The 23250-nt window shown below is 45.1% G+C and overlaps 1 protein-coding gene across 4 annotated transcripts in view; it reads left to right on the forward strand.

Annotated features, from left to right (window-relative positions):
• Positions 1-23250, forward strand: part of SUPT3H (SPT3 homolog, SAGA and STAGA complex component) — a 1115145-nt gene that overhangs the window by 651037 nt on the left and 440858 nt on the right. For all 4 annotated transcript variants that reach the window (XM_029596080.1, XM_029596081.1, XM_029596083.1 and 1 more), the window contains 3 exons: positions 1127-1213; positions 3123-3213; positions 8143-8291. In XM_029596080.1, the coding sequence (XP_029451940.1) occupies positions 1127-1213; positions 3123-3213; positions 8143-8291 (327 nt within the window). The remainder of the gene's footprint in view (positions 1-1126; positions 1214-3122; positions 3214-8142; positions 8292-23250) is intronic.

The raw sequence follows: 23250 nt of genomic DNA on the forward strand, positions 1-23250 counted from the left end.
TAAGGGCTGAACTGTCAAGAAATTCAGGACAACCCCTTGCCCAGCTGGAACCTTTTCTGCTCTTTTGTCCTCCTTAGCACTTCCCATAGGGGGAAAATCACACTAACCACAGTGCCCTCTCTGCACATTACATTTTCCACTCTCGACATTATACACACTGCAATCCTTTGTGGCACACAGGGGCCATACAGGGTATTTTCCTGCCCTATTTTTAACCACCTGTCTCCCACACATGTCTAATTAAGCTATTTCAACCCAATATATAGAATTGTGTACACATATATATTAATCTGTGACCTTTAGCAATAAAATACCATATAGAAGCTCATAATTAGCAAACCCAACCACTTCTATCCTTAAGCAGTATTTTTAACTGAAGAACCACATTAGCTTACATTTATTGCTTGTAGGTTTAAAATCATCTTATCTATTGAATGCTAGCATTCAAACCAATAACCCCATATAGAGAATATATTCATACTATTAAATGCAAATCTGTTATGTAAACTAAGCATGTGCAATTTCAGGGATCTTTATTAGAGTGTGCTTTTAAACTATATGCTTCTTGCTATCTTATTATTTATGATGCAAGTGTTGCTGATTTTATGTGCTTTTATGTTAGTATTTATCTGCTGTATTTTATTGCTGCTTATCATTTTAATGTGTATGCTGCTTGGTTGTGAACTGCCTTAGACTTATACATATGAAGGTATATAAAGATATAAGGTCTTTTCTTAAATTTCATGAAAAGATATGTACGAGAAAGTTGCACAATGGTTAGAGGCAAAAAAAAAAAAAATGGCAGTAGTATCACCTAGATTCCAGATGACAAAATCAGTACATATTATTGACATTGAAGCAAATAAAAAAATAACACACTTGAACAGGGTTCTTTAATGATTTATTTTTATTGACCTTGAAAACAGAGACCAAAATTAGGTTTTAATCATAGTAGCATCTCCATTTGTAGTCCCATTGCAGTCATAACTATGGGATACATTTAATTTCACAAAATAAGTTACTGGAGTGCATTTTAATTTTTTTCTAACTTTTTGAAGCTGAATCATAAAATGGTAATATGGTCTAATGAATGGAAAAACTGGTTAATTATCTGTTCTTATTTTAGTTGCAGCAAGCAGCTGAAGTTTCTCAGTTACGAGGGGCTCGGGTTATATCAGCTGAAGACCTTCTGTTTTTGATGTGCAAAGATAAGGTACTTTTAACTATTTGGATTTAAAGAAACATATAGCATTAAGCAAATCACTGACAGCTCATACTTACATTGTTTTTATTAGATTTTCTAATAATTTTCAAGATAACTTCAGTTTATTTCATGTTTATCTTCTACAGACACCAGCCCCATCTCTTCCTTGCTCAGCCACTGGCATCATTACAGTACCTCCTGTTGTGCTGGTGGCTCCTCTTATCTTATCCTCCTATTTTATATCTTTCAATCCACCTGCCATTCACCTGTGTAGGATTTGCATCACCTGCACACCTATTAGACTGAACGAGATTGTTACTACAGGATGAGGGTAAACATCTTCCTCTCCTGCATCCTCCCTCTACTGCCCACATGGTGGGATATGGTATACACAGAAACTCTGGAGTCTCAGTGAATATATATTCGTATTGGGAAATTTTACCTCCTCTCCTGCAATGACCTTCGTAGTAGCATTGCTTGTCATATGCATCATGACAGGAAGAGGGAAGCATGAATGAGCGAGAAGAAGAGAATCAGGAGTGGAGCTAGAGTTGAGGTGAAAAGAGAAGGGGTGATTGAGAGAAGTAGAGATATACAAAAGGAGCTGTAGAGAGATAGGAAGGGAAAAGGAAACCAAAAATATAAATGGAAGAGACTAAAGTGTTTTAGATAAAGAAGTTAAGAGGGAGGAAGAGAAATAAAATGTAAAAAAAAAAAAAATAAATAGAATGAATTGTATCAAAAAAATACATTTCAGATATTTGCAATATTAACTTTACATGTGATCAAAGTTAGTTTTCCTTTAACTTGGAGGTCACATGGATGAACTTACAATACCAGAAATGGAGTTTCTCAAGTTTTTCATGAGTTATCCATGCTGAGTCAATCTGCTTGGAAAAAGGTATAATAGCAGTGGCTCAGCCCTGAAGAGAGGAACTTTGAGCTTCTCTTAGCGGAAACCTTTTTTTGGCCACCAGCTTCCTCCTCTTGGTTTCTGAGTCGATCAGAACCAGCATCAACTGAGTTATGATGCCATGAGCTCTCATTTGCAACTTAATCTCCACCCCCATTTAGTGCAGTCCTTGAATAGAAGCCATAGACTGCAGTTTCCAACAGAACTTTGTAATTGGGTACTGTGCTTCTTGCCTACAGGCATAGCTATTGTGCAATAGCTGAGATTTCCTCCATACTGGAGACTGTCAGCATTTTCTCTGAAGCTTCTCTAGCCCCTTCCAGCCTTAAAAAGTAGACTCTAGGCTCAGGAATCAAACTCTCCCACATGGCTGTACTGTACACTGTTGCTGAATCACCGGGTCATTCCTCTTAGGGAAACTTTGAGAGTGAAATGATTGTAATTTTAAAGATTATTTACATTACTTAAGTACATTATGCCATGACCAATCACCAGTAACTTGTTTCAATATTTGCAATTTCTGGCATTGCTCATGAAGCTGCCCATGCACCTCCATAAAATATCATGAGTTGTTTAGGAATTTTGGGAAACTTTCTTAAACTTTGAGAGTGTTGTTGAGCTGTGAATGATAGGTCAAAGTATTCTCCATCTCGGAATATAGAAACTCTCATTTTATAACAATTTGGGTCATCCCAGTTTTTACTAGATACTTAATTAGACACAAATTTCTTACCTGAAAAGCTATAGCTAAGGACCCCTTATATTTTTAAGGGTGATTAATTGGCTCTATAGTTAGTACTACTACTACTACTACTATTACTGCTTATCATTTCTACAGCCACTTTTGGTCATACATACTAAAAGTTGGAATTTATAAAACTGTTTTGCAATGGGAGTCTTAAAATATGTTGCCTTCTTTCCAATAAAAATACTTGTTTTGGTACTTCTGCTTACCTGAAAAAGCAATGCATAGTTTGAAACTGTTATTTTAACTTTTTTTTTTAGAAAAAACTTAGAAGACTGCTGAAATACATGAATTTCCGGGATTACAAATCCAAAGTCATCAAAGGCATAGAAGAAGATGATCTTCTTGAAGGTATGCTATCTTTCAGTTTATCAGCATTTTGGGGTGAGAGAAATCATTAAATTAATCTTGAGAGCCAAATAGAAACTCGCATATACTCTGTGCATGCACAGCAGGAAAACAGAACAAAGTTGTGCTGGATCTGCACAGTCAGCCCAGTGAATTGAGAATTAAGGACTTATGTATAGATTGGAAGAGAGAAGTCATTCAAATTCTTTAGGGGTATATGTAATGTACACAAATCAAGTATTTTGGGTAGAAAAGGGATGCTACAATAATAGCATGATATGAAGCTGGAAAGTTGTAGAATTAGGACTAATGTAAGGAAGTATTTGTTTACAGAAAGAGTGATGGATAATAGAACAACCTCAAGGTGAAGAAATACTGGTACTGAAATTAAAAATGTATCAGGCATGTATAGAGTGTCCTTACAATAGGAATATAAGAGTCAAATAAAAGGGAAATCAAATAGAGTCTGTGGTATTGCGGTAGGAATGGATTTTAAGCAGACTGGATGTACCTTTTAGTCTTTATCTGCTCTCAATTTATAAGATTCTATTAAAATAATAAGGTGCCATTTTCCAGGTTTATGTTGTTTGAAACCAGACACAATATAGTTCTTTGGGCTAGAAGGCATAACTTCCTTCCCAGACACATTTTTATCACACATAATCCCCCTTTGAATAGGAGTATTATTATGAAATGTACAAAATTACTATGGGGTTCATTCTCTCCTAGTCTTTTTGGACTCTGGAGAGCAAATTATCTCTGAATATTCTGGTCCTGCCAAATAGCAACTTCTGTTAATGGGAATATTTAGAAGATATGCAGATGGCTTTAAAAAGATTTTTTGGCATAGTTCAAACTATGATATTCAGAGACTGCAAGAGGAGCTACCATGGATACACTATTAATGTTCTGTCATTTTTATTCAATCTCCCAGATCCAGGACAGGATTACCTCTGAAAAGTTCCTTGCCAAAACTCCCACTATAGTCCGTGAGAGTGATTTTGCCACTTTTCTTCTCATGTTAAAAATAGTAAATCCTAGCATATTTATATATATATATTATATATATATATATATATATATATATAGACACACACACACATATATACATATATATAAGCCTTCTCTTAACCTCCGCTTAGCCACAGCCCTTTGGAGGACTCCTCCTCCTTACTCGCACCATAGTATGTCCCGTCCCCCCACCTCCCCTCCTCACCTCCCCCTTTTTTAGTTACCCGCTCGCCCTCCTTGCCTTCCTCTTGTACCCCCCATTCCTCGCATTTTAATCCCCCTTCTCCATGCCCCCTTCTCCCTGCCCCCCCCTTTTTTCCTTTTCCCCCCTCCCCTCCGAAATGTAGATGACGCTGTGTGTTAGCACCCTCTGCTACATAACCTCTGTTTATATTTATATTTTTCCTTGTATATAATGCTTGGCATTTTAGCCTGGTGCTTCAACCTTGTATATAACCCTGTTTGTTATACAACTACTGTATATTATGAAACCTATGTACTATACACTGTATAAATTCCTCTGTATTATGAAACCTATGTACTTTGAAACCACCAGACCCTTTCACCCTCTAATCCCATCTGGTACCCCTCTTATCTCTACCTCTCTCTGTTCCCTTCCACCTCCCAGATTTATTGTAACTGTGCTTTCTGCTTCTGCGTTAAGTAACTCGAGTGCTATGTAAACCGATGTGATATGTTTCATGAACATCGGTATAGAAAAGCTCTAAATAAATAAATATATATGGTATTCAGAAAAATGCACCTTATATCAAAACCATTTTACTAAGAAAAATGAATTTAAGCACAAAATGAATGCTGATTTATTAATATTTCAAAAATAATGGGGCGGATTTTAAGAGCCCTGCTCGCGTAAATTCGCCCGGATTTACACGAGCAGGGCTTGCGCGCCGGTGCGCCTATTTTACATAGGCCTGCTGGCGCGCGCAGAACCCCGGGACTCGCATAAGTCCTGGGGTTTTCCGAGGGGGACGTGTCGGGGGCATGTCGGGGGGGGCGGGGCCGAGCGGTGCGCCATTTTCGGGGCGGGACGCTGCATTTCAGGGGCGGGCCTGGGGGCGTGGTTTTGGCCCGGGGCAGTCTGGGGGCGTGGCCGCGCCCTCCGGAACCGCCCCTGGGTCGCGTCTAGGCGCGCCAGAGAAGTAAATACCCGCTGGCGCGCGGGGATTTACTTCTCCCTCTGGGAGGCATAAATCCCCCAACAAAGGTAGGGGGGGGTTTAGACAGGGCCGGGGGGGTGGGTTAGGTAGAGGAAGGGAGGGGAAGGTGAGGGGAGGGCGATAGCGAATTCCCTCCGAGGCCGCTCCGATTTCGGAGCGGCCTCGGAGGGAACGGAGGTAGGCTGCGCGGCTCGGCGTGCGCCGGCTATACGAAATTGGTAGCCTTGCCTGCGCCGATCCAGGATTTTAGCGGATACGCGCGGCTACGCGCGTATCTACTAAAATCCCGCGTACTTTTGTTTGCGCCTGATGCGCCTACAAAAGTACGCGAGGGCGCCCTTTTTGAAAATCTACCCCAATACTTCTTGGAAAAATCACCCAGCATATACTTCATGTAATTTTATAAAACCATCATCCAATCTACGTTCATAACATGCACACCACACTTCTAAATACAAAAAAATACAGCATTCGTGCTCATAAAAACACGCCAAACAATGTTTAATAAAATGCAATGACAGCACTTAAATAGCAATATTGACCCACCCAAGGCCTAGGTTTCACCTAATGAAAGGCTTCATAAGGGGAACCTTGCATAATTATCGGCTTTAGTGTACATTTAATAGCAGTGAATGTTCAAAATGAAATATTTAAAAACCCCAACTAGTTCATTTCTTCCATAGTGCTCAGTATCAGTCTGTTTCAATATTTACATAATGCCAAAGGGCTTAATAGCTTAATTGTGGTAGAGTAGTAACTCATGTTACAATCTGTGACCACCCATGTTGAACACAACATTGGATATTGTGAGTGTGTGTTTTTGCCTGTTGACAACGCAGAAGTGGATTACAGCAGTTGTAATCGGGACGACATAAGCGCAATACATTGCATCACCAGTCAACAAACTGTCACTGGGATATACATTTTTTTGAAAAGCCAATAGGCCGGACAGTGGCTTGAAAGGAAGCAAGTAAACTTGCCTGTATAGGAGGTGCTATTAAGCCCTTTGATATTATGTATATATCGGAGCAGACTGTTGCCGAGCACTGTGGAAGAAATGAGCTAGATGGGAGTTAGTTTTAAATACTACATTTTGAACATTTGCTGATATTAAATGTACACTAAAATTGATAATTATACAAGGTTCCCCTGATGAAGCCTTTCTTTAGGTGAAACATAGGTCTTGGTTGGGTCAATATTGCCATTTAAGTGCTGTCATTGCATTTTGTTAAACATTTGTTTGAAGTGTTTTTATGAGCACGAATGCTGTATTTTTGGAATTTAGGAGTGACTTGTGTATGGTATGAATGTAGGTTGTATAATGGTTTTATAAAATTACATGAAGTATATGCTGGGAGTTATGTTTTTGAAATATTAATAAATCAACATTAATTATGCGCTTAAATACATTTTTTTTTGTAATAAGGTTTTGAAACAATTTTTATTGTCATAACCCTATTAAATTGGTAGATGCCAGGTTGGTTTATATAGCTATATATATATACTTCGCCAAGAACAATGCCCACGGACTTTCAAGAAAAAAACTTAAGACTTGGCTTTTTAAGCAAGCGTTTCCTTAAAATGACTATAGAACCGTAGACTGTAGAACCCTCTCTGACCCGCATTGCTGCACAGCCTTAATTCCCGGCCGTCCTATCTTCCGCACCCCCCCGCCCCGGTTCTGCCCCCCTGTCAATTCCCCTCTTACCCCCTTCCCGTCAATTCTCGTGCTACCCTCCCCGTCCAGGATTCCCCGCCCTCACCCTTCCCACCACAAGGTCTCCTCACCAACCCCCCCAAATAATTATTCAGCCCTGCATACTTAAGACACTGAAGATATAAGTTATAAGTTACAACGTTTTATTCTCTAAATGGTTTTGCAAAATGTTATTACTCCGTTACCGACCAAGTTTTTACTCCCTGTTCGATGTATTTCTCCAATGTGATATGACAGGACATGAATGTCGGCATAGAAAAAGAATGAATAAATAAATAAATATTATATTTATTTATTTATTTATCGAGTTTTATATACCGTCATTTGGTTTTGCCATCACAACGGTTTACAATTTTCGATGGAATAGGGTAAGTTAAAGAGTTAACATGTACATTATGGTCTGAATTACAGATATAGCAATGCTATATTATATTTTTCTATCTGCATGTATGTATGCACAAACATCTCTAATGCTGATTTACTCATTTTGCTATGTGAAGTGACAATGTCAGCACAGAAAGCATTTTTGGAAAACATGCATTTTTTGCGAAGAAAGCATGTTTTCTACACATAAAACTACCAAGCACAGGGCCTAGCATTGGACCTTCAGTTTCCACCCGAGGACTAATTTTAATCCTGGAAACTTTACTCCACCTCAGACTAGGACTTACATTTCCAGCGCTAAGAAAACCCTAGGTATACCTGTGCACCTCTCTGCATTGGGGATAGGTTGATGATAGTCAATGCGATTATTAGCATGGAATTTCCATACCTGGGCACTAATTTAAGTGCACATTGTAATATGCACATTTTTTGTGCTCAAAGCTTCTTTCTTCATGGGCTGTAATGTTTACGCACAAACAACGTATGCACAACTGAGGACTGAACTGTATCCTGTGCTGAGCGCACCTCAGTGCATCGGCCTCTTTGACTGTACAATGCAAAACAGATGTAAACAGTCACAACTGGCCTGCAGATGTGCAGCAGCAATTTTGCCTTTTTTAATGTACTTTTTCCCATGTGTAGACAAATTTGGCACTGGTAGCAGCACCGGCAACATAAACAAACGTCAAAAACTGGCTCAAGACTTCCTCAGCTCGATAGACCAGACTGGGGAACTCCTGGCCTTGTTTGAAGATGAGGAGATTGATGAAGTTAAACAGGAAAGAATGGAGGTAAGTGCTTTCTGCTTCCCATGTCCATATGTCTCAAAACATTGAAAGGACAAATACAAACTTGTTTATTTGTTAAAGCTTTATAATTGCACCATATTAGATTTTCACTCTTTTTAATATCTGCTTCATTGATTAGAAGATAATACTTTACAAGAGCATTGATCAGTGTGAGATGCAGGAGCTGCTTCTTTTTAGGGTATTTATTTTTCCAGCCAGATTTTTTAAAAACTCTGTATGTTTTTATTTATATAACAAGAAGTTCCATGCAGAACTAGTGGAACCTACTTTCTGGGACACGTGTATGTACATGCATCCAAAGGTATATCTAGATCTTCCAAAGAAATAGCCCTGTCAGGATCCTCTTGGAGCCCTGAGATGTCCTGAAAACTTAGTGTGGATTGGACACCAAACAGGGGAACACTTACACATATACACATGATGATTTCATAAGCCATCTTTCTCCATTGATGAGCAGAATCAAATCAGCCACACTCGGGGGAGATGTCATCCAGTTGCACCGACATAGGCTCCCATAGAGCTCAAAAAAATGTAGAAGGTTTATCCAAGCATGTGCAAGATTTTCTGCAGATCTGCCACCTATGAGTCACTTTTGTCTGTGCTAGCACCTGGGCACAGTTTTGCTCCCTTCTTCTGAGGTAAAATGTGTTTGCTGCTAGTTATCCTCATTTTTTTTACTCTGTTGAAAAGCAGCCATGAATTAGCCATTATATTATTTATTTATTTGTTTGTTTTATATACCGTTGTTCCAAATGAATGTGGGGTGACATCATCCAATGACTTTGACACAGACACAGAGCTCAGTAAAGACTTTACCGAACATGCGATTGAGTTCTCTCATGCGCTGACCCATGCACATGGGAATTCCTGCCTTCTTACTGAGCTCTGAGAGCTAAGTCTGTGTCGGTACCATTGGTTGACATCACTCCAATGGCTTATGCATCCTGCTAGCTACAGAGAACTGTGCTTACAGGTAAGCAAACTTGCTTTCTTTTCTCTCTTCCGTCTCCTCCTTGCTTCCACCATGGAAAACAAAGTTTAAAAAAAATTGCGTTTGACTTAGTAAAAAGTATTTTTATGCCAGAAGACTTCAAATTCTGCCTGTCTAGATGTAAGATTACAGCAGTGGACTCCCATCTCTGCTGATACAGATGCCTTGGAATTGACTAAGAAGTACCAAACTGCCTGCATTGTCATATATTACCAAGAGAAAGCAAGCAAATGGCTCATAAGCTAAAAGAGCTCAGTTTTTGTCCTCACTTTCTTCTACTCCATTAAAGAAAGATCGAGGTGAGCCTTCAAGGCATGGTAAGAGATCGAGTAAATCATCCTTGAAACTATTAAGGAAAGATAGTTCATCAAAAAGGAAAAAAAAATAGACCTGTCATAAGGTATCCCTGTACAGGCGACACCTATGGTGCAGATGCCTGCCCTTCCCATAGTGCAGGGTATAGTAGTTATTTATTTATTTACAAATGACTTATATACTGCTAATGTAGCCAAAGCAGTTTACAAAAACAATACATAAAATTGTCATAAAAATAGATAAAGCAATACATAATCCTTAAATAACTTCACATAAAATCTTAAAATAACAAAATATTTAAAAAGTATCATATAAAACAGTTAAAAAGCTGAAATATTACTAGTGTCGAAGAGCCAAGCGCAGAGATCCCATTCTGTGCAGAGAAGCACTGTACAGATGCTGGAGAAAGGAACGGACAACTTGGAACCAAAAAGATGTTCAGATGTATAACTTCAACTTCTCACACAAGCATACAAAAGAAGAAAACAATTCTCATCATAGTACAATCCATATGTTTAGAAGAGAATTCACTCTCCACAGAAGCAGCATGCTATGCAAGAAATGCTGTAGTCAATGTAGAGTAAAACTCTACATTGACTGCAGTCTTTGTCCTCTGAGCAAAACAATCAACCTTAGTTCTAGTCCTTGAAGTGGATGACTTCCTCAGCAGGTTAAAGCTATAAAAGAAGGTATGATTTATTTATGAAGAATTTCTTCAAAAACATGCCAAAACTATATCCACTAGAATGTTTGGTGTAGTTATTGTTGGGAAAGTTACAAGGTCAGTCACTTTCAAACATGTGGTGTGGTACTTTCATCACACAAACTCCAATTACTCCAGAAGAATAAAAGGTTAAGGGTATTGATTTCATAGAGTCAATCCAGAAGGCATTCAGCCCCATATCTTCATGTCCATCAGGCTATTCCTTCACTACTCAAATTTCAGATCATTCATAGGGAGATTCCCACAGAAGGGGAAGAATCAATGGGTCTTCTGACCCTTCTCCATAACTACCATAGAGCCACACTGCAATATTAGTGATGTGCATGCAAGGTCCCAAATTCACTTTCCCATAGATACAAAGGCAAGGATTCTTTTAATAAAAATATTTCGTTTATGATATAAGCTTACTACAAAGTTTTATTACTGCAGAAAATTGTGCAGCTGTTATACAGAAAGAGAGAGAGAGAAAAAAAAAAAAGAAAAGGAGGAAGGTGTGATTAGAGAGTCAGAGGTGACAAAGGTGAATGTGAATATCCCTTTTCACAGTCTGGGATGTCTCTGTGAGACAAGACTGAAAGTGAAAGCAAATTTTCTTCAAGTTAATGCCTTCTTTCTTGTTTAGTGATTGTTCTTGTTAGGCTGTAATTAGATCATTTTGTGTCTCTTTGTTTCCAATATAAGTATGTTAGCAAATACATAGCTCATTTAGAAATTGCTCAGGGTCTTCTCAAAAAAAGCATTACATCCCACTAAGACAGAAGCCAGATGGTCTGAGGGCCTCTTTCTTGTATAATATTTCCCAGAAGCATCAGTTCAGACCTGATTAGGTTAGGTTAGGTATATGTGTGTATTAGATATACTACAATACATGTAGGCCCAAAGGTTTTACTGAATTACATTGTGAATATGTGCAATACTGACACACTTCACTGGGGAACCTCTTATACCTCTCCTTAATAAGGAAGATGGCTAAAGAATTCCCTTTTCCTCCCCAGGAGGATAAAGAGCCAAGAAATGACATGTTTGAAATTTTACAATTCCAAAGGACATAGTAGCAGTAACTATAGACAGGATGCTGTAGGAGCTGCAAATGTGGCAAAAACCAACCTTCCGAGTCCCTGTAGAAAGGGAGCGGAACCTGAAGTACAAGGTGCAGGCAAGCCAATGAATTGATATATTTCAACTATCACATCAATCAGTAGTGGTGGAGTTTACTCTCAACAAGATGAAAAAAAACCCTCTATCACTCTTCCTGGGAAAGGCCAGAAGATACTGGATCTGGACAGCAAAAAGGTTTTTCAAGGGGCTGTGTTGAGCTCAAGAATTGTGGCACACCAGCTGTACATGGTATAGTACTTGTACCACTGTATCCAGAAGCTGAAGCCTTTGTTTTCTAATGGTTTTTCTCCCAGGAAGAAAGGGATGCCCATCTCTCCAATACCAAAGAATGCCAAAAAAAATTATTAGATCCATGTATAAGGTATTTAACAGATCAGTCAGCACATCTGCATTTGTCAGTGGAGCCTGAAGAATTGCCTGGCTTAGTATGTCAGGCTTTCAAGAAGATATACATGAAATTTTAGAGCAAAGCTTCTCAACTACTATACCACAACACACTACTGTACCACAGCAAGATTCTTCCTATGCCATGGTGGTCTCCCTTCCCCCTTCTCTTCCTCACCATGGCCCAAAGAGAAGTGGAGGCTGGTAGGGGCATGGTGGATCATGTCTCACTGCGGCCCGAGGAGGCTTGTTGGGACCTCAGTGGAGGCCGGCGGGGCAGTAGTGGAGTCCAACTTACCGTGGCCTGAAGAGAAGATAAAATGGGAGGGGCTGTGGTGGAGATTATCTCACCGTTGCCCAAAAAGAAGATTAGGCTCTGAGTGTGTGTATGTGAGAGAGAGCCTGTGTATGTATGTGAGTGAGAGAGACTGTGTGTGTGTATGTGCAAGAGAGAGCCTGTGTATGTCTGTATGTGTGTGAGAGCCTCCCTATGTATTTGTGTGTGTGAGAGCCTCCCTATGTATGTGTGTGTGTGTGAGAGAGCCTGTGTACATGTGTATGTGTATTTGTGTGTGAGAGCCTGTGTGGATATGTGTGCCTATGATAGCCTATATGTCAAATTTAGCCTCTCACAGTCATACATGCACACTATCTATCTGGCCGATACAGCAAAGAGCGGCCATGGTTACCCTGTTTCTAACCGGCTTTGTACCTACAATTTGACCGCGTAAGTCTAACCCGCGATTCACTAACCGTTTTTACCAATCCTTACCGCTTCCTGAAACCGACGCATATCCCTTTCCGCCCGCGGCATGTATATGATATGTAAACGATCGGATTAGCTATTCCCTCCGATACAGTAATGTGCGGCCCGATTATCACCTTTTTAAACCGCTGTTTTCCCGTGTCTTTAACCTGCTAATTTACCGCCTTCCCTTACCCTGGCGTTAGTGTGGTGAACTTAGCAGAGAGAGACGAAATTAAAAAATGAACAGTGTTAAAGCTCATTGCAAAGGAGAAATAATTACTAAAATGGCAGCAATACTAAAGCTGAAATGATGCTATTAAGCTGTCAGCCAGGAACAAAAGAGAGAAAATGACTCGACATGTTATTAAAGCAAATAGTGAATAAATTGTAACAAACTTACTGCATGTGAATTTTCTTTTGAATGACAAACAGATACGTCGCCAGCAGAAACAAGAACTGCTCCGGAGCAGCCCCAGTCCTCTCTCCCGTCCTCCCGAGGCGCGCACCGCGGCTCCCCTGCCTCCCGGGGGCAGCCGGCGGCGAGAGCGGCTTCAGCAGCCCGGGGCGGATCGGGCGCTCCCCATGCGAGGCGCGGCTTCCAGCAGCCCCCGCCGGCGAAGGTGCATGAGCGCACGCCGTGACCTGAGCACCCGGCTGGACGTCCGAGGTCATGGCGTGCGCTCATGCACATACAGGCGGGCGTTCGTGCACCTTCGCCGGCGGGGGCTGCTGGAAGCCGCGCCTCGCATGGGGAGCGCCCGATCGGCCCCGGGCTGCTGAAGCCGCTCTCGCCGCCGGCTGCCCCCAGGAGGCAGGGGAGCTGCAGTGCGCGCCTCGGGAGGAGGGGAGAGAGGACTGGGGCTGCTCCGGAGCTGTCAGCGTGCCAGCACGGGAGACCGGCACCCATGGAAACCCTTCTGCTGCTGGGGGCTTGCGTGGCCGTGGCCAGGGCAGGTGAGCGGGGGCTGGGGGAAAGTTTGCCCATGAAATTTTGTCTCTTGCCCGTCCGAAGGAGGCGGAAAATCGGAGATGCGTGCACAGGTGAACCATCCACTTCCTGGTAACTGTCATTTCAAATGTCATTTGAAATGACATTTGAAATGACAGGTACCAGCACACCCAGGATACTGTATAGGCGCTGTATAGCGCTCTATACAGTAAAATGGATTGCGCTTCATGGACGCTCTTTGGACACGGCTTGTATTTGCGTGTCATTTAAATACTGTATCGAGCGGTATGTGATCTAAACTGTGCGTGCGGCAAACGCGGGTGTGCCCGGCACTGCCGCACTCTTTCTTACGCGTCCTTACTGTATTGGCCTGTGTGTATGTGAGAGAGAGGGAGTGTGTGTGTCTGAGGACATGGACATGTATATGAGAGAGGGAATCTGTGAGAAAATGAATGTTGGAGAGTGTTTGTGAGAGAGAGGGAAAATGGTTCATGCTGCCCTAGCTCCCCCAATCCTAGACAATCCTAGGGTGACTGGACATCAAATGATCCTAGGTATGGAGAACAGGAGGTTTTTTTTAATCCTTATTAGTTTTAATTATTGAGTGATGTTTGTGCTGTTTTTAAATATTTTATTGATGTTTTGAGAAATTAATAACATTTTTTAAATTATTGGATGTTTTATTCATCAGATGTTTTGAAATATTTTATTGATGTTTGGGAAATAGAATATATTTATGTGAGTTTTTTAAATGATTGGATGTTGGCTGTTTTGGCATATTAATTTTTTTATTAGTATTTTGTTAATATTATGAATGTTCTATATCTTTTGCTTTTATTTGTGGAATCCAGCATGGGGGGGGGAAGGAGGAGTTAATTATACTAACTGCTCCAGCCTGTGGGGGATGAGAGTGCAGTGTTTGAATGGGGTAAGGGGAGAATGCTGGGGTCTAGCTTGAAGGGTGTGGGGAGAAAAGCGGGTTTTGGCTTGGAGTTTCTAAATACCGCTGTTAGGAAATTTAAATATCAATGGAGAATGTGGAAGCATATTTTAAAAAATGTTTGAAAATGCAAAGCTGGCTTAGGGAAAGAAGCTAAAATCACAAAAATATAAGTGCCATTGATTCTGCCAGTCTAACCATATTTTAGGATTTTTAGACTGTTCAATTTAGTTAAAAGTACATTTCCTGGCATTTTTATAGTCATGTGACCACTGACCAGCAGGTATGAATATATGACATTGTAAAATTTGTTTTGATGTGCCACGAGGATCAAACAAATTTGAAAGTATGCCCTGAGAAAAATAATTTCCTTGATAAGTTCAAAGAGACTGTTGACCTTGTTAAATAGCACTGCTCAACTGTTCAAACCATTTAGACAGCCATGGTGACGCAGCCTTCAACAGTTAGAAAGCAAACATTCCCATAGAGGAGGAAGTTAAGAGTCTATTGCCAGTTTCCTAGACAAAGGCAATGACAACAGTAGCCTCAGAGGTCCCAGCAAAGGCAAAGGAGACAGTTCAAGGGTCTGTTAGCAGTATAGACAAAAATATCACTTGTTTTTTTAACAATGTTTGCATAATCAGACTTCCACAATCCATACAAACACTTCTGTCAATAGGAAGGAGACTAGTGCATTTCAGCAAATCTTTACCTTTGATAACAAGGGACAAGTGAGTATTAAAAATACTATATCAGGGATATTAACTTTGTTTCTCACAGGTCCCTTCATATCATCCCCTTCTTACCCTCCAAATTAATCATCAACACAGCATCATTCTCCTACAAGAGTTTCTCTTACAAGAGAAGCTGGAAATCAACAAAGTTTCTACTCCCAGATATTTCTTAATTCCAAAGAAATAAAGGAGGCTTGAAATTGTTCTTGGATCTAAAAGATCTGAACAAATTCATCTTTCAAGAAAAGTTCATGGTGAACTCATTGAACATCTTGCTTCTTTTTTTGGATACAGAAGACTGGTTACGCTCCATGAATTTCCAGGATGTGTATATGCATATGATGATTCACCTTGTTCACAGAAAGTTCCTCCGTTTCATAGTATGGGGAGTTCACTATCAATACTGAACATTACCTTTTGGTCTATCAGCAGCCCTAAAACCTTTTACAAAATGTCTAGCCGTGTTGGTACCTGTGCAAAAAAGAAATCTTTGTCTTTCTGTTCCTGGACGATTAACATGTGAAAGTCCTTTCCTGAAAGAGAAATGGCTTTTCAGGTGACAATTCATTTGCTGGGATCTCTAGGATTCCTCATAAAGGGGCGGATTTTCAGAGCCCTGCTCGCCTAAATCCGCCCAAAACCGGGCGGATTTAGGCGAGCAGGGCCCTGCGCGCCGGTGAGCCTATTTTACATAGGCCTACCGGTGCGCAGAGCCCCGGGACTCGCGTAAGTCCCGGGGTTCTTCGAGGAGGGCGTGTCGGGGGGCGGGCCCGGTCGTCGCGGCGTTTCGGGGGCGTGTCGGCAGCGTTTTGGGGGCGGGTACGGGGGCGTGGCTACGGCCCGGGGCGGTATGGGGGCGTGGCCGCGCCCTCCGTACCCGCCCCCAGGTCGCGGCCCGGCGCGCAGGAGGCCCACTGGCGCGCGGGGATTTACTTCTCCCTCCGGGAGGCGTAAATCCCCGGAGAAAGGTAAGGGGGGGGGGGTGTAGACAGGGCCGGGCGGGTGGGTTAGATAGAGGAAGGGAGGGGAAGATGAGGGGAGGGCGTTAGAGGATTCCCTCCAAGGCCGCTCCGATTTCGGAGCGGCCTTGGAGGGAACGGGGGTAGGCTGCGCGGCTCGGCGCGTGCCGGCTATACAGAATTCATAGCCTTGCGCGCGCCGATCCGGGATTTTAGTGGATACGCTGGCCTGATGCGCCAGCAAAAGTACGCCTATTCGCGTTTTTTGAAAATCTACCCCCTTACTATGTAAAGTCAACATTAAAATCAATCCAATGACTTCAGTTCATTGGAGCCCTGATAGATACTCAAGTTGGGAAAGTATTCCTTCCAGATCATTGAGCATACTCTGTTAGGGATCACCCAAAACCTAATGAACAAAAACTATTTGTCGGTTCACTCCCTCAAGGTGGTATTAGGTTATATGACATCCATGGCCCATGTGATCCCCTTCACAGATTTTCCATTGCCCCAAACCCAGTGGATGCTAAGCTTCCAGTGGGACCTGGAAATGCAATTACTCTCTGACTTGGTGAGAATAAGCTTTCATTTCATTTCTTCTCTGGGTTGGTTGAAGATGCATACCAATCTAATTCAAGGACTCCCATTCCATCAGCCTCCATATCAAGTGTTTCTGACCACAAATACATCAAACTTGGGATGAGGAGCACACATTCTCTCCCTATGATCTCAAAGAGCTTGGTCCAGAGAAGGAAGATTGTTTCAGATCTGGCAGTAAGCACAGTTTTCTATGCTGACAGTTTTCACAAACATTCTTTCAGGAAAGAAAAACCTAATCTAAATGGACAAACAAGTGTTAGGGTCATCCCTTGCTGGTGTAACAAGGGTGTAGAAAGAGGGTTTAAAAAAAAAGGATTCTTTCTGCCTAGGTGGTAGAGTTTTTTTCCTTCTTCTTCCCTTCTATGGCATGGGCACTTGAGCTGGCACAGTTGGATGGTGCCTCATATTGGTAGTATTGTGAGGCATGAGGAGGGTTGCAGAGTTATTGTTTAAAAAAAAATAAAAAGAAGGGAAAACTGGATCCTGGAGCATCCAGGGTGTCCAGCTTTCAAGGCAGTGTTATGTTGCTATAGTCAATAATTAAATGCAGCATAAAGTTCCAGCAATGAGGCTGGGGAGAGAGGAGTCTTTGGGCATCATGAGGATTGTGGGCTCCCTCTCGTGCACTTACACAAAGAAGGGGGCGGAGCAGCAGCGATTCCCTACTAGTCGTGGCAAGAGTACTTCATGGCTCAGGTATTCAGAGGCAGTATTAGGGAGCTGCTGCTGCTATGAATATGTGGTCACAGGTGTCTGGGGCCATGGGGGGGCGTGGTGCTTAAGTTGAGTGAAGGTCACCATTTTCATGACATAGGCAGTGATGTCATTTACAAGACCACAGTAGTCCTCAAGAAAAATAAAATGTTAAAAAAAAGTGTAAAAGAATGTAAAGTTAAATAAAATAAATAAAAATAAAAAAAACAGGTTATAGTCAGGGGGACCTCAGAAGACCCCAGATGGAGTTGTAAAAGTTTGGAAAGTTTGAAAAACTACAATTTTAATGTCAGGAAAAAAGTGATTAAAACATATGAAATTGACTCTGTGAGGGCCATTGCTCTGATATCACCAGAGCAATATCTTCAGTCTCATAATATAGAATTACGAAAAAATAAAACAACAAAACAAAGGAGAAACCGAACTCCGTGGGGGTGGTGGGCGGGTTTCTTGAGAAATAACATCCTGCTGCCCTAGGAGAACATCTGTTATAGGTAAGCAACTCTGTTTTCTCCTAGAAGAAGTAGGATGGTAGTCTTCACATATGGGTGAATACCAAGCTTCAGGCTGATCCTGGCAAAAACAGTCACCAACAGATACCTAACCAGGTGCCAAAGTGCACAACAACCCTAGTGCTTTTGGAAACAGAGGGAGACAGCCTGAAATTAAATAATGCCCTAGGTAGGTAGAATTGAGTTTATAGCTGAAAGAGATTCTGAAGGACAGATTGGCTGAAGCACTGTCATGTTGGCCATCCTTGTCCATTCAGTAGTGGGCAGCAAACATGTTGAGGGAACTCCAGGTTGCAGCCTTGCAGATGTCAGCTATGGGAACAGCACATAAGTGGGCTACTGAAGTTGCCATGGCCCTCACAGAGTGAGCCTTGACATGGCCTCCAAGCTGAAGGCCCGCCTGCGCAAAGCAGAAAGAGATATGATCCACCAGCCAGTTTGACAGTATGCTTAGCTACCGCAACTCCCAACCTATTCCTGTTGAAAGATATGAAGAGCTGCATGGACTATCTGTGGCCTGCTGTGCGTTCAAGATAGAAAGCTAATGCCCTCTTGCAGTCCAAACTATGCAGAGCCTGTTCACCCTGGTGTGAATGAATTCTAGGAAAAATATCATCAGAGCAGTAATAATGTAAAGGGATGTTTAAAATTATGAGAGGTCTAGAAACATCTAAAAGGTCTCGTATTATCATCTCCTGCACTTTTTAACCCTCTCCCTGTTAATGTTATTATTGTAAAGCTTGTTGCTAAGTTATGTTACATTGTGAACCGAGGTGATGTTTTGCAAACGTGCCTCGGTATATAAAAAAACCCTTAAATAAATAAATAAATAAATAAATAAATAAATAGAATGAGTAGATGTGAAGCGGTTATTTACTCTTTCAGATAGTAGAAAGACTAGGGGGCACTCCATGAAGTTAGCATGGGGCACATTTAAAACTAATCGGAGAAAGTTCTTTTTTACTCGGCGCACAATTAAACTCTGGAATTTGTTGCCAGAGGATGTGGTTAGTGCAGTTAGTATAGCGGTGTTTAAAAAAAGGATTGGATAAGTTCTTGGAAGAGAAGTCCATTACCTGCTATTAAGTTCACTTAGAGAATAGCCACTGCCATTAGCAATGGTAACATGGAATAGACTTAGTTTTTGGGTATTTGCCAGGTTCTTATGGCCTGGATTGGCCACTGTTGGAAACAGGATGCTGGGCTTGATGGACCCTTGGTCTGACCCAGAATGGCATTTTCTTATGTTCTGAAAGGCCGACCGGATCGCAGTGTCCGGTCGGCCGGGGTAATGTGGGCCCAGGCCCACGAATAAAGGCGGGTCCTGGCCGAGTCAGAGTGCCCGGTGGGCACCTGAGAGGCCAGGATGCGGGGGGGGGGGGGGGAAGGGTCAGCAGGAGGTCGCGAGGCGGCGCCAGCTAGGCGGGGGGTAGGGGCACGGGCTGGGTGCGAGCGCACGAGCGCACATGCGCTCGGGCCGGGAGGTAGAGGGGTTAATTGGCTGGGGGGGGGGGGCGGGACAAAGCAGTTTGGCGGGCAGGGATTGGGGCTGCAAGGGTCTCCGGGGGAGGGGTAGTGCGGGTGTGGAGCCGGCTGGCTCAGTTGCTCGAGGCATCTGAGCGGCAGGCTTTGTTTTTGAGCTGCGCGGGGGGGGGGTTTTGGTGCTAGGCGGGCTTGTGCTGGGCGGGCTTGGTCCTCGGTCGGCCAGGGGAGATTGGTGCTCGCCTCGCTCCCTCAGCGCTGAGTTCTTATGGTCTGCCGTCGGGTGTGCTGGTCCCGGAGGTACAGGTTGCTGGGGAGCCGGGGGCTGCCGGCTTGTGTGTGTGTTCTGGACGCTGGGCTGACTCGCTGGTCGTCCTTATGGAGTCGGAGGAGGCTGCCTGGGTCCCTGGAGACGAGGAGGACTTCTCTCTGCCTATCCCGATGCCGGGCCGGCCTGCTGACGGGTCCGGGGCCAGTCGGGTGAGTGCTCGGGGGTTTTGTGGGGTCCGAGGTGACAGGGGGGGTTTTTTCCCACAGTTCCTCTTTTACTTCCTGGTGCGGAGTCCGCGGATGCGGTGGGGTCTTTGGTGTCTGCCTTTCCTGTGTTAGGCAGGGGGCTGAGTAGGGGCAGGGGGGCACGGGCTTCCCGATCCCGTCCCCGGGGTAGGATGGGTGCTTTGGCTTTTGTGGGGGGGGCTGGGCCTTTGGTTGGGGATGGGGTTGGGGCAGGGTCTAGTGGCCGGGGGAGTGTTGAGGGGGGGCTTCCCGAGCCTGGTCTGGTGGGTCCGCCGGGGGTTCCGGGGGTCATTTTCCCTGGGGATCCTGGTAGGCCTGTGTCTCGGTCCGGTAGGGGGCGGTCCCGGGGTGTCCGTTTGCAGGGTTTTGGTAGTGGTTCTCTTCGTGGGGCGGATAGGGGGTGGAGGGCTCCGGTTGCGGGGGCTGCGGTCCAGGGGCGCGGGGTTTCTGTGGGCGAGAGGGTGGGTGCATTGGGTCTGCCTTCCCGGCCTCGGGGGGGTGCGCTTTGGGTTGTGCCTTGCGGGGCGTCGGGGTCTGATGAGAGTGGAGTGGAGAGTTCTGGCCTTTTGGAGTTGCCTCGGGGGCGGGGTAGAACGGGGCCGCTTGGTCGGGACTTTGGGGCTGGCTTGGGTGGGCCGGCGGGGTTGGGGGGGGCCTGGGCCGCCTCGGTGGAGGTGGGGGGCGTTGCTGTTGATGCCCTGGGTCTCGCTCCCGGAGGGGTATCTCCGCTGGTGTCTGGTATTCTTTCTCCGCAGGAGGAGTGGGACGAGGGCCAGTGGGATGCTCCTGGCCCTTTGCAGCGGGAGGCATGGCGGACAGCAGCGGTGTCAGCTGAGTGCGGAGTGCCTCGGGCGCCAGAGGGGCCTGTTGGTGCAGCGGTGGAGGAGCGACCTCCTCAGGGTGAGTTGGTTATCTTTCCTCGGGAAGGGGAGAGGGTGTCGGTGGGTGCCTTGGGGGATGGGGGGGTGGGGGCATTAGGTGCTGTGGGGGTGGCGCAAGTCGGAGGGGGGGACGACATGGGCGTGGCTGCGGGGCGAAAAAAGGGAAAAGGGAAGAAGAAGCGAGGGCGCTCGAGTTCGTCTGAGTCTACCTCGTCTTCCTCCTCCTCCTCGTCGGACTCCTCTGCTTCGGGTCAGTCCACGGGCGCTGGGGCGCCGGGCGCGGCCTCTGATAGGAACCCGCCTGCTTTGGTGGCCCTTACGGAGTTATGGGAGGAGGTTCCACGGAGCCTTAGGAAGAAAATTTACGGCAGAAAGTTTATTGATATTTTCCGGCTCATGGAGGGTCGTAGGGGTCGGAGGAAGGGGAAGAAGAAGAGGAAGACCGGGGATCGTTTCCCGGGGCGCATCCTACGGTGGCCAGAAATGTCCATAATTGGATGCGGGCTTTTTTGTGTTTGGCCAGCGTCATTGGGCACCGGGACCCTAAGCAGTACGGTCCCTTGCTGGCGTACGGTGACGCCATTCTGGCCGCTAGCAAAACGTATGAGGGTTGGTCGTGGTTGAACTACGACGAGCGGTTCCGGGATCGGATGGAGGGCAACAAGTTCATGACTTGGGGTACGCAGGATGTGGGCCTTTGGCTGACGCAGATGGCGTCCAAGACTCCAGTTGGTTCGGGACTGCAGGGCGGTAGTTCTGGTCGGCCTTTTCATTCGGGGCCTCCCGCGGCTGGAGCGGGGCGGCAGACTGTCGGGACCAGTGATGTCTGCTGGCAGTTTAATAGGTCGTCCTGTCTTTTCCCGGATTGTAAGTTCCGGCACGTGTGCGCCTCCTGTGGGGCTGGTCACCCCTCCTCTCGCTGCGGACGGCGACAGGGGGAGGGAGGGGGGTTCCCCCGGGATCCAAAGCCCCTGGTAAGTAACATTTTTGCTAGGGCGGCCACTCCGATCAGGGTTGAGGCGTTGGTTCCCTGGTTGCGGGCTTACCCCAAGCCGGAGGTGGCTCGGCTCCTGTTTGACGGGTTTTCTGGGGGATTTACTATTCCGTGTTCGGAGCAGGGGTTGGTGGGTGGGGGGATCACTTGTCCTACGGTGACTCGGTTGTTGCCGGTGGTGACGGCCAAGTTGCACTCGGAGATTGAGCTGGGTAGGATAGCGGGCCCCTTTGAGGAGCCCCCGTTGCCCGATATGATTTGGTCTCCCTTGGCAATTGTTCCGAAGCGTGAAGCGGGCAAATACCGCCTCATACATAATCTATCGTTCCCGGCTGGGGGGTCGGTTAACGATTGTATTCCACGGGAGTTGTGTGCTGTTCGCTACGCTTCCTTTGATTCGGCCGTGCGCAGGGTTCGGAGGTGTGGAGTGGGCGCCTTGATGGCCAAGGTGGATGTGGAATCCGCTTTTCGGCTGTTGCCTGTTCACCCGGGGTGTTTTCGTCTCCTGGGTTTTCGTTTTAATCATCGGTTTTATTTTGACAAGTGTATGCCCATGGGCTGTTCCATCGCCTGTGCGTATTTTGAGGCTTTTAGTTCCTTCCTTCACTGGGTCGTGGAGGTACGGTCGGGGTCGCAAGGTATTGTGCATTACTTGGATGATTTCCTCTTTGTGGGGCGAGCAGGCACTTTGGACTGTGACATCTTGTTGCGATGTTTCCAGGAGGTAGTGAGCGATTTTGGTCTGCCGCTGGCATCCGGTAAGACGGAAGGCCCGTGCTCTCGTCTGGTCTTCCTGGGCATCGAGTTGGATTCCGTAGCCATGCGTTCACGTTTGCCGGATGACAAGGTGCGGCGGTTGCAGGAGCTGGTGCGGAGGGCGGTGGGGCGGCCTAAGTTGTCCCTGGTAGAGTTGCAGTCCTTGGTAGGGAGCCTTAATTTCGCGTGCAGGGTGATCCCCATGGGTCGGGTCTTCTTGCGACGGCTGTCTGCGGCGATGGCTGGGGTGAACCGTAGGCATCATAGGATTCGGGTGATTGCGCCGATGCGTGCGGACTTGCGAGTGTGGGACGGATTTCTGGTGGATTTCAATGGGTCGGAATTCTGGCAGACTGACCCCACATCCAATTTTGCTTTGGAGCTGTACACCGATGCGGCGGGGTCGGCGGGGTTTGGGGCGTATTTTCAGGGGTCTTGGTGTGCTGCGGCGTGGCCGGACGCCTGGGCTCAGTCTGGGGTAACGAGGAACATCACCTTTCTGGAGCTCTTTCCTATTGTGGTGGCCCTTCATATCTGGGGTGAGCGGTTGACAGGGAAGAGAGTTGTATTCTGGTGCGACAATCTGGGGGTGGTGGAGGTGATCAATAGGAGGTCTGCTAAGT

This window comes from Rhinatrema bivittatum, chromosome 3, assembly GCF_901001135.1.
Source record: "Rhinatrema bivittatum chromosome 3, aRhiBiv1.1, whole genome shotgun sequence".
NCBI lineage: Eukaryota > Metazoa > Chordata > Amphibia > Gymnophiona > Rhinatrematidae > Rhinatrema > Rhinatrema bivittatum.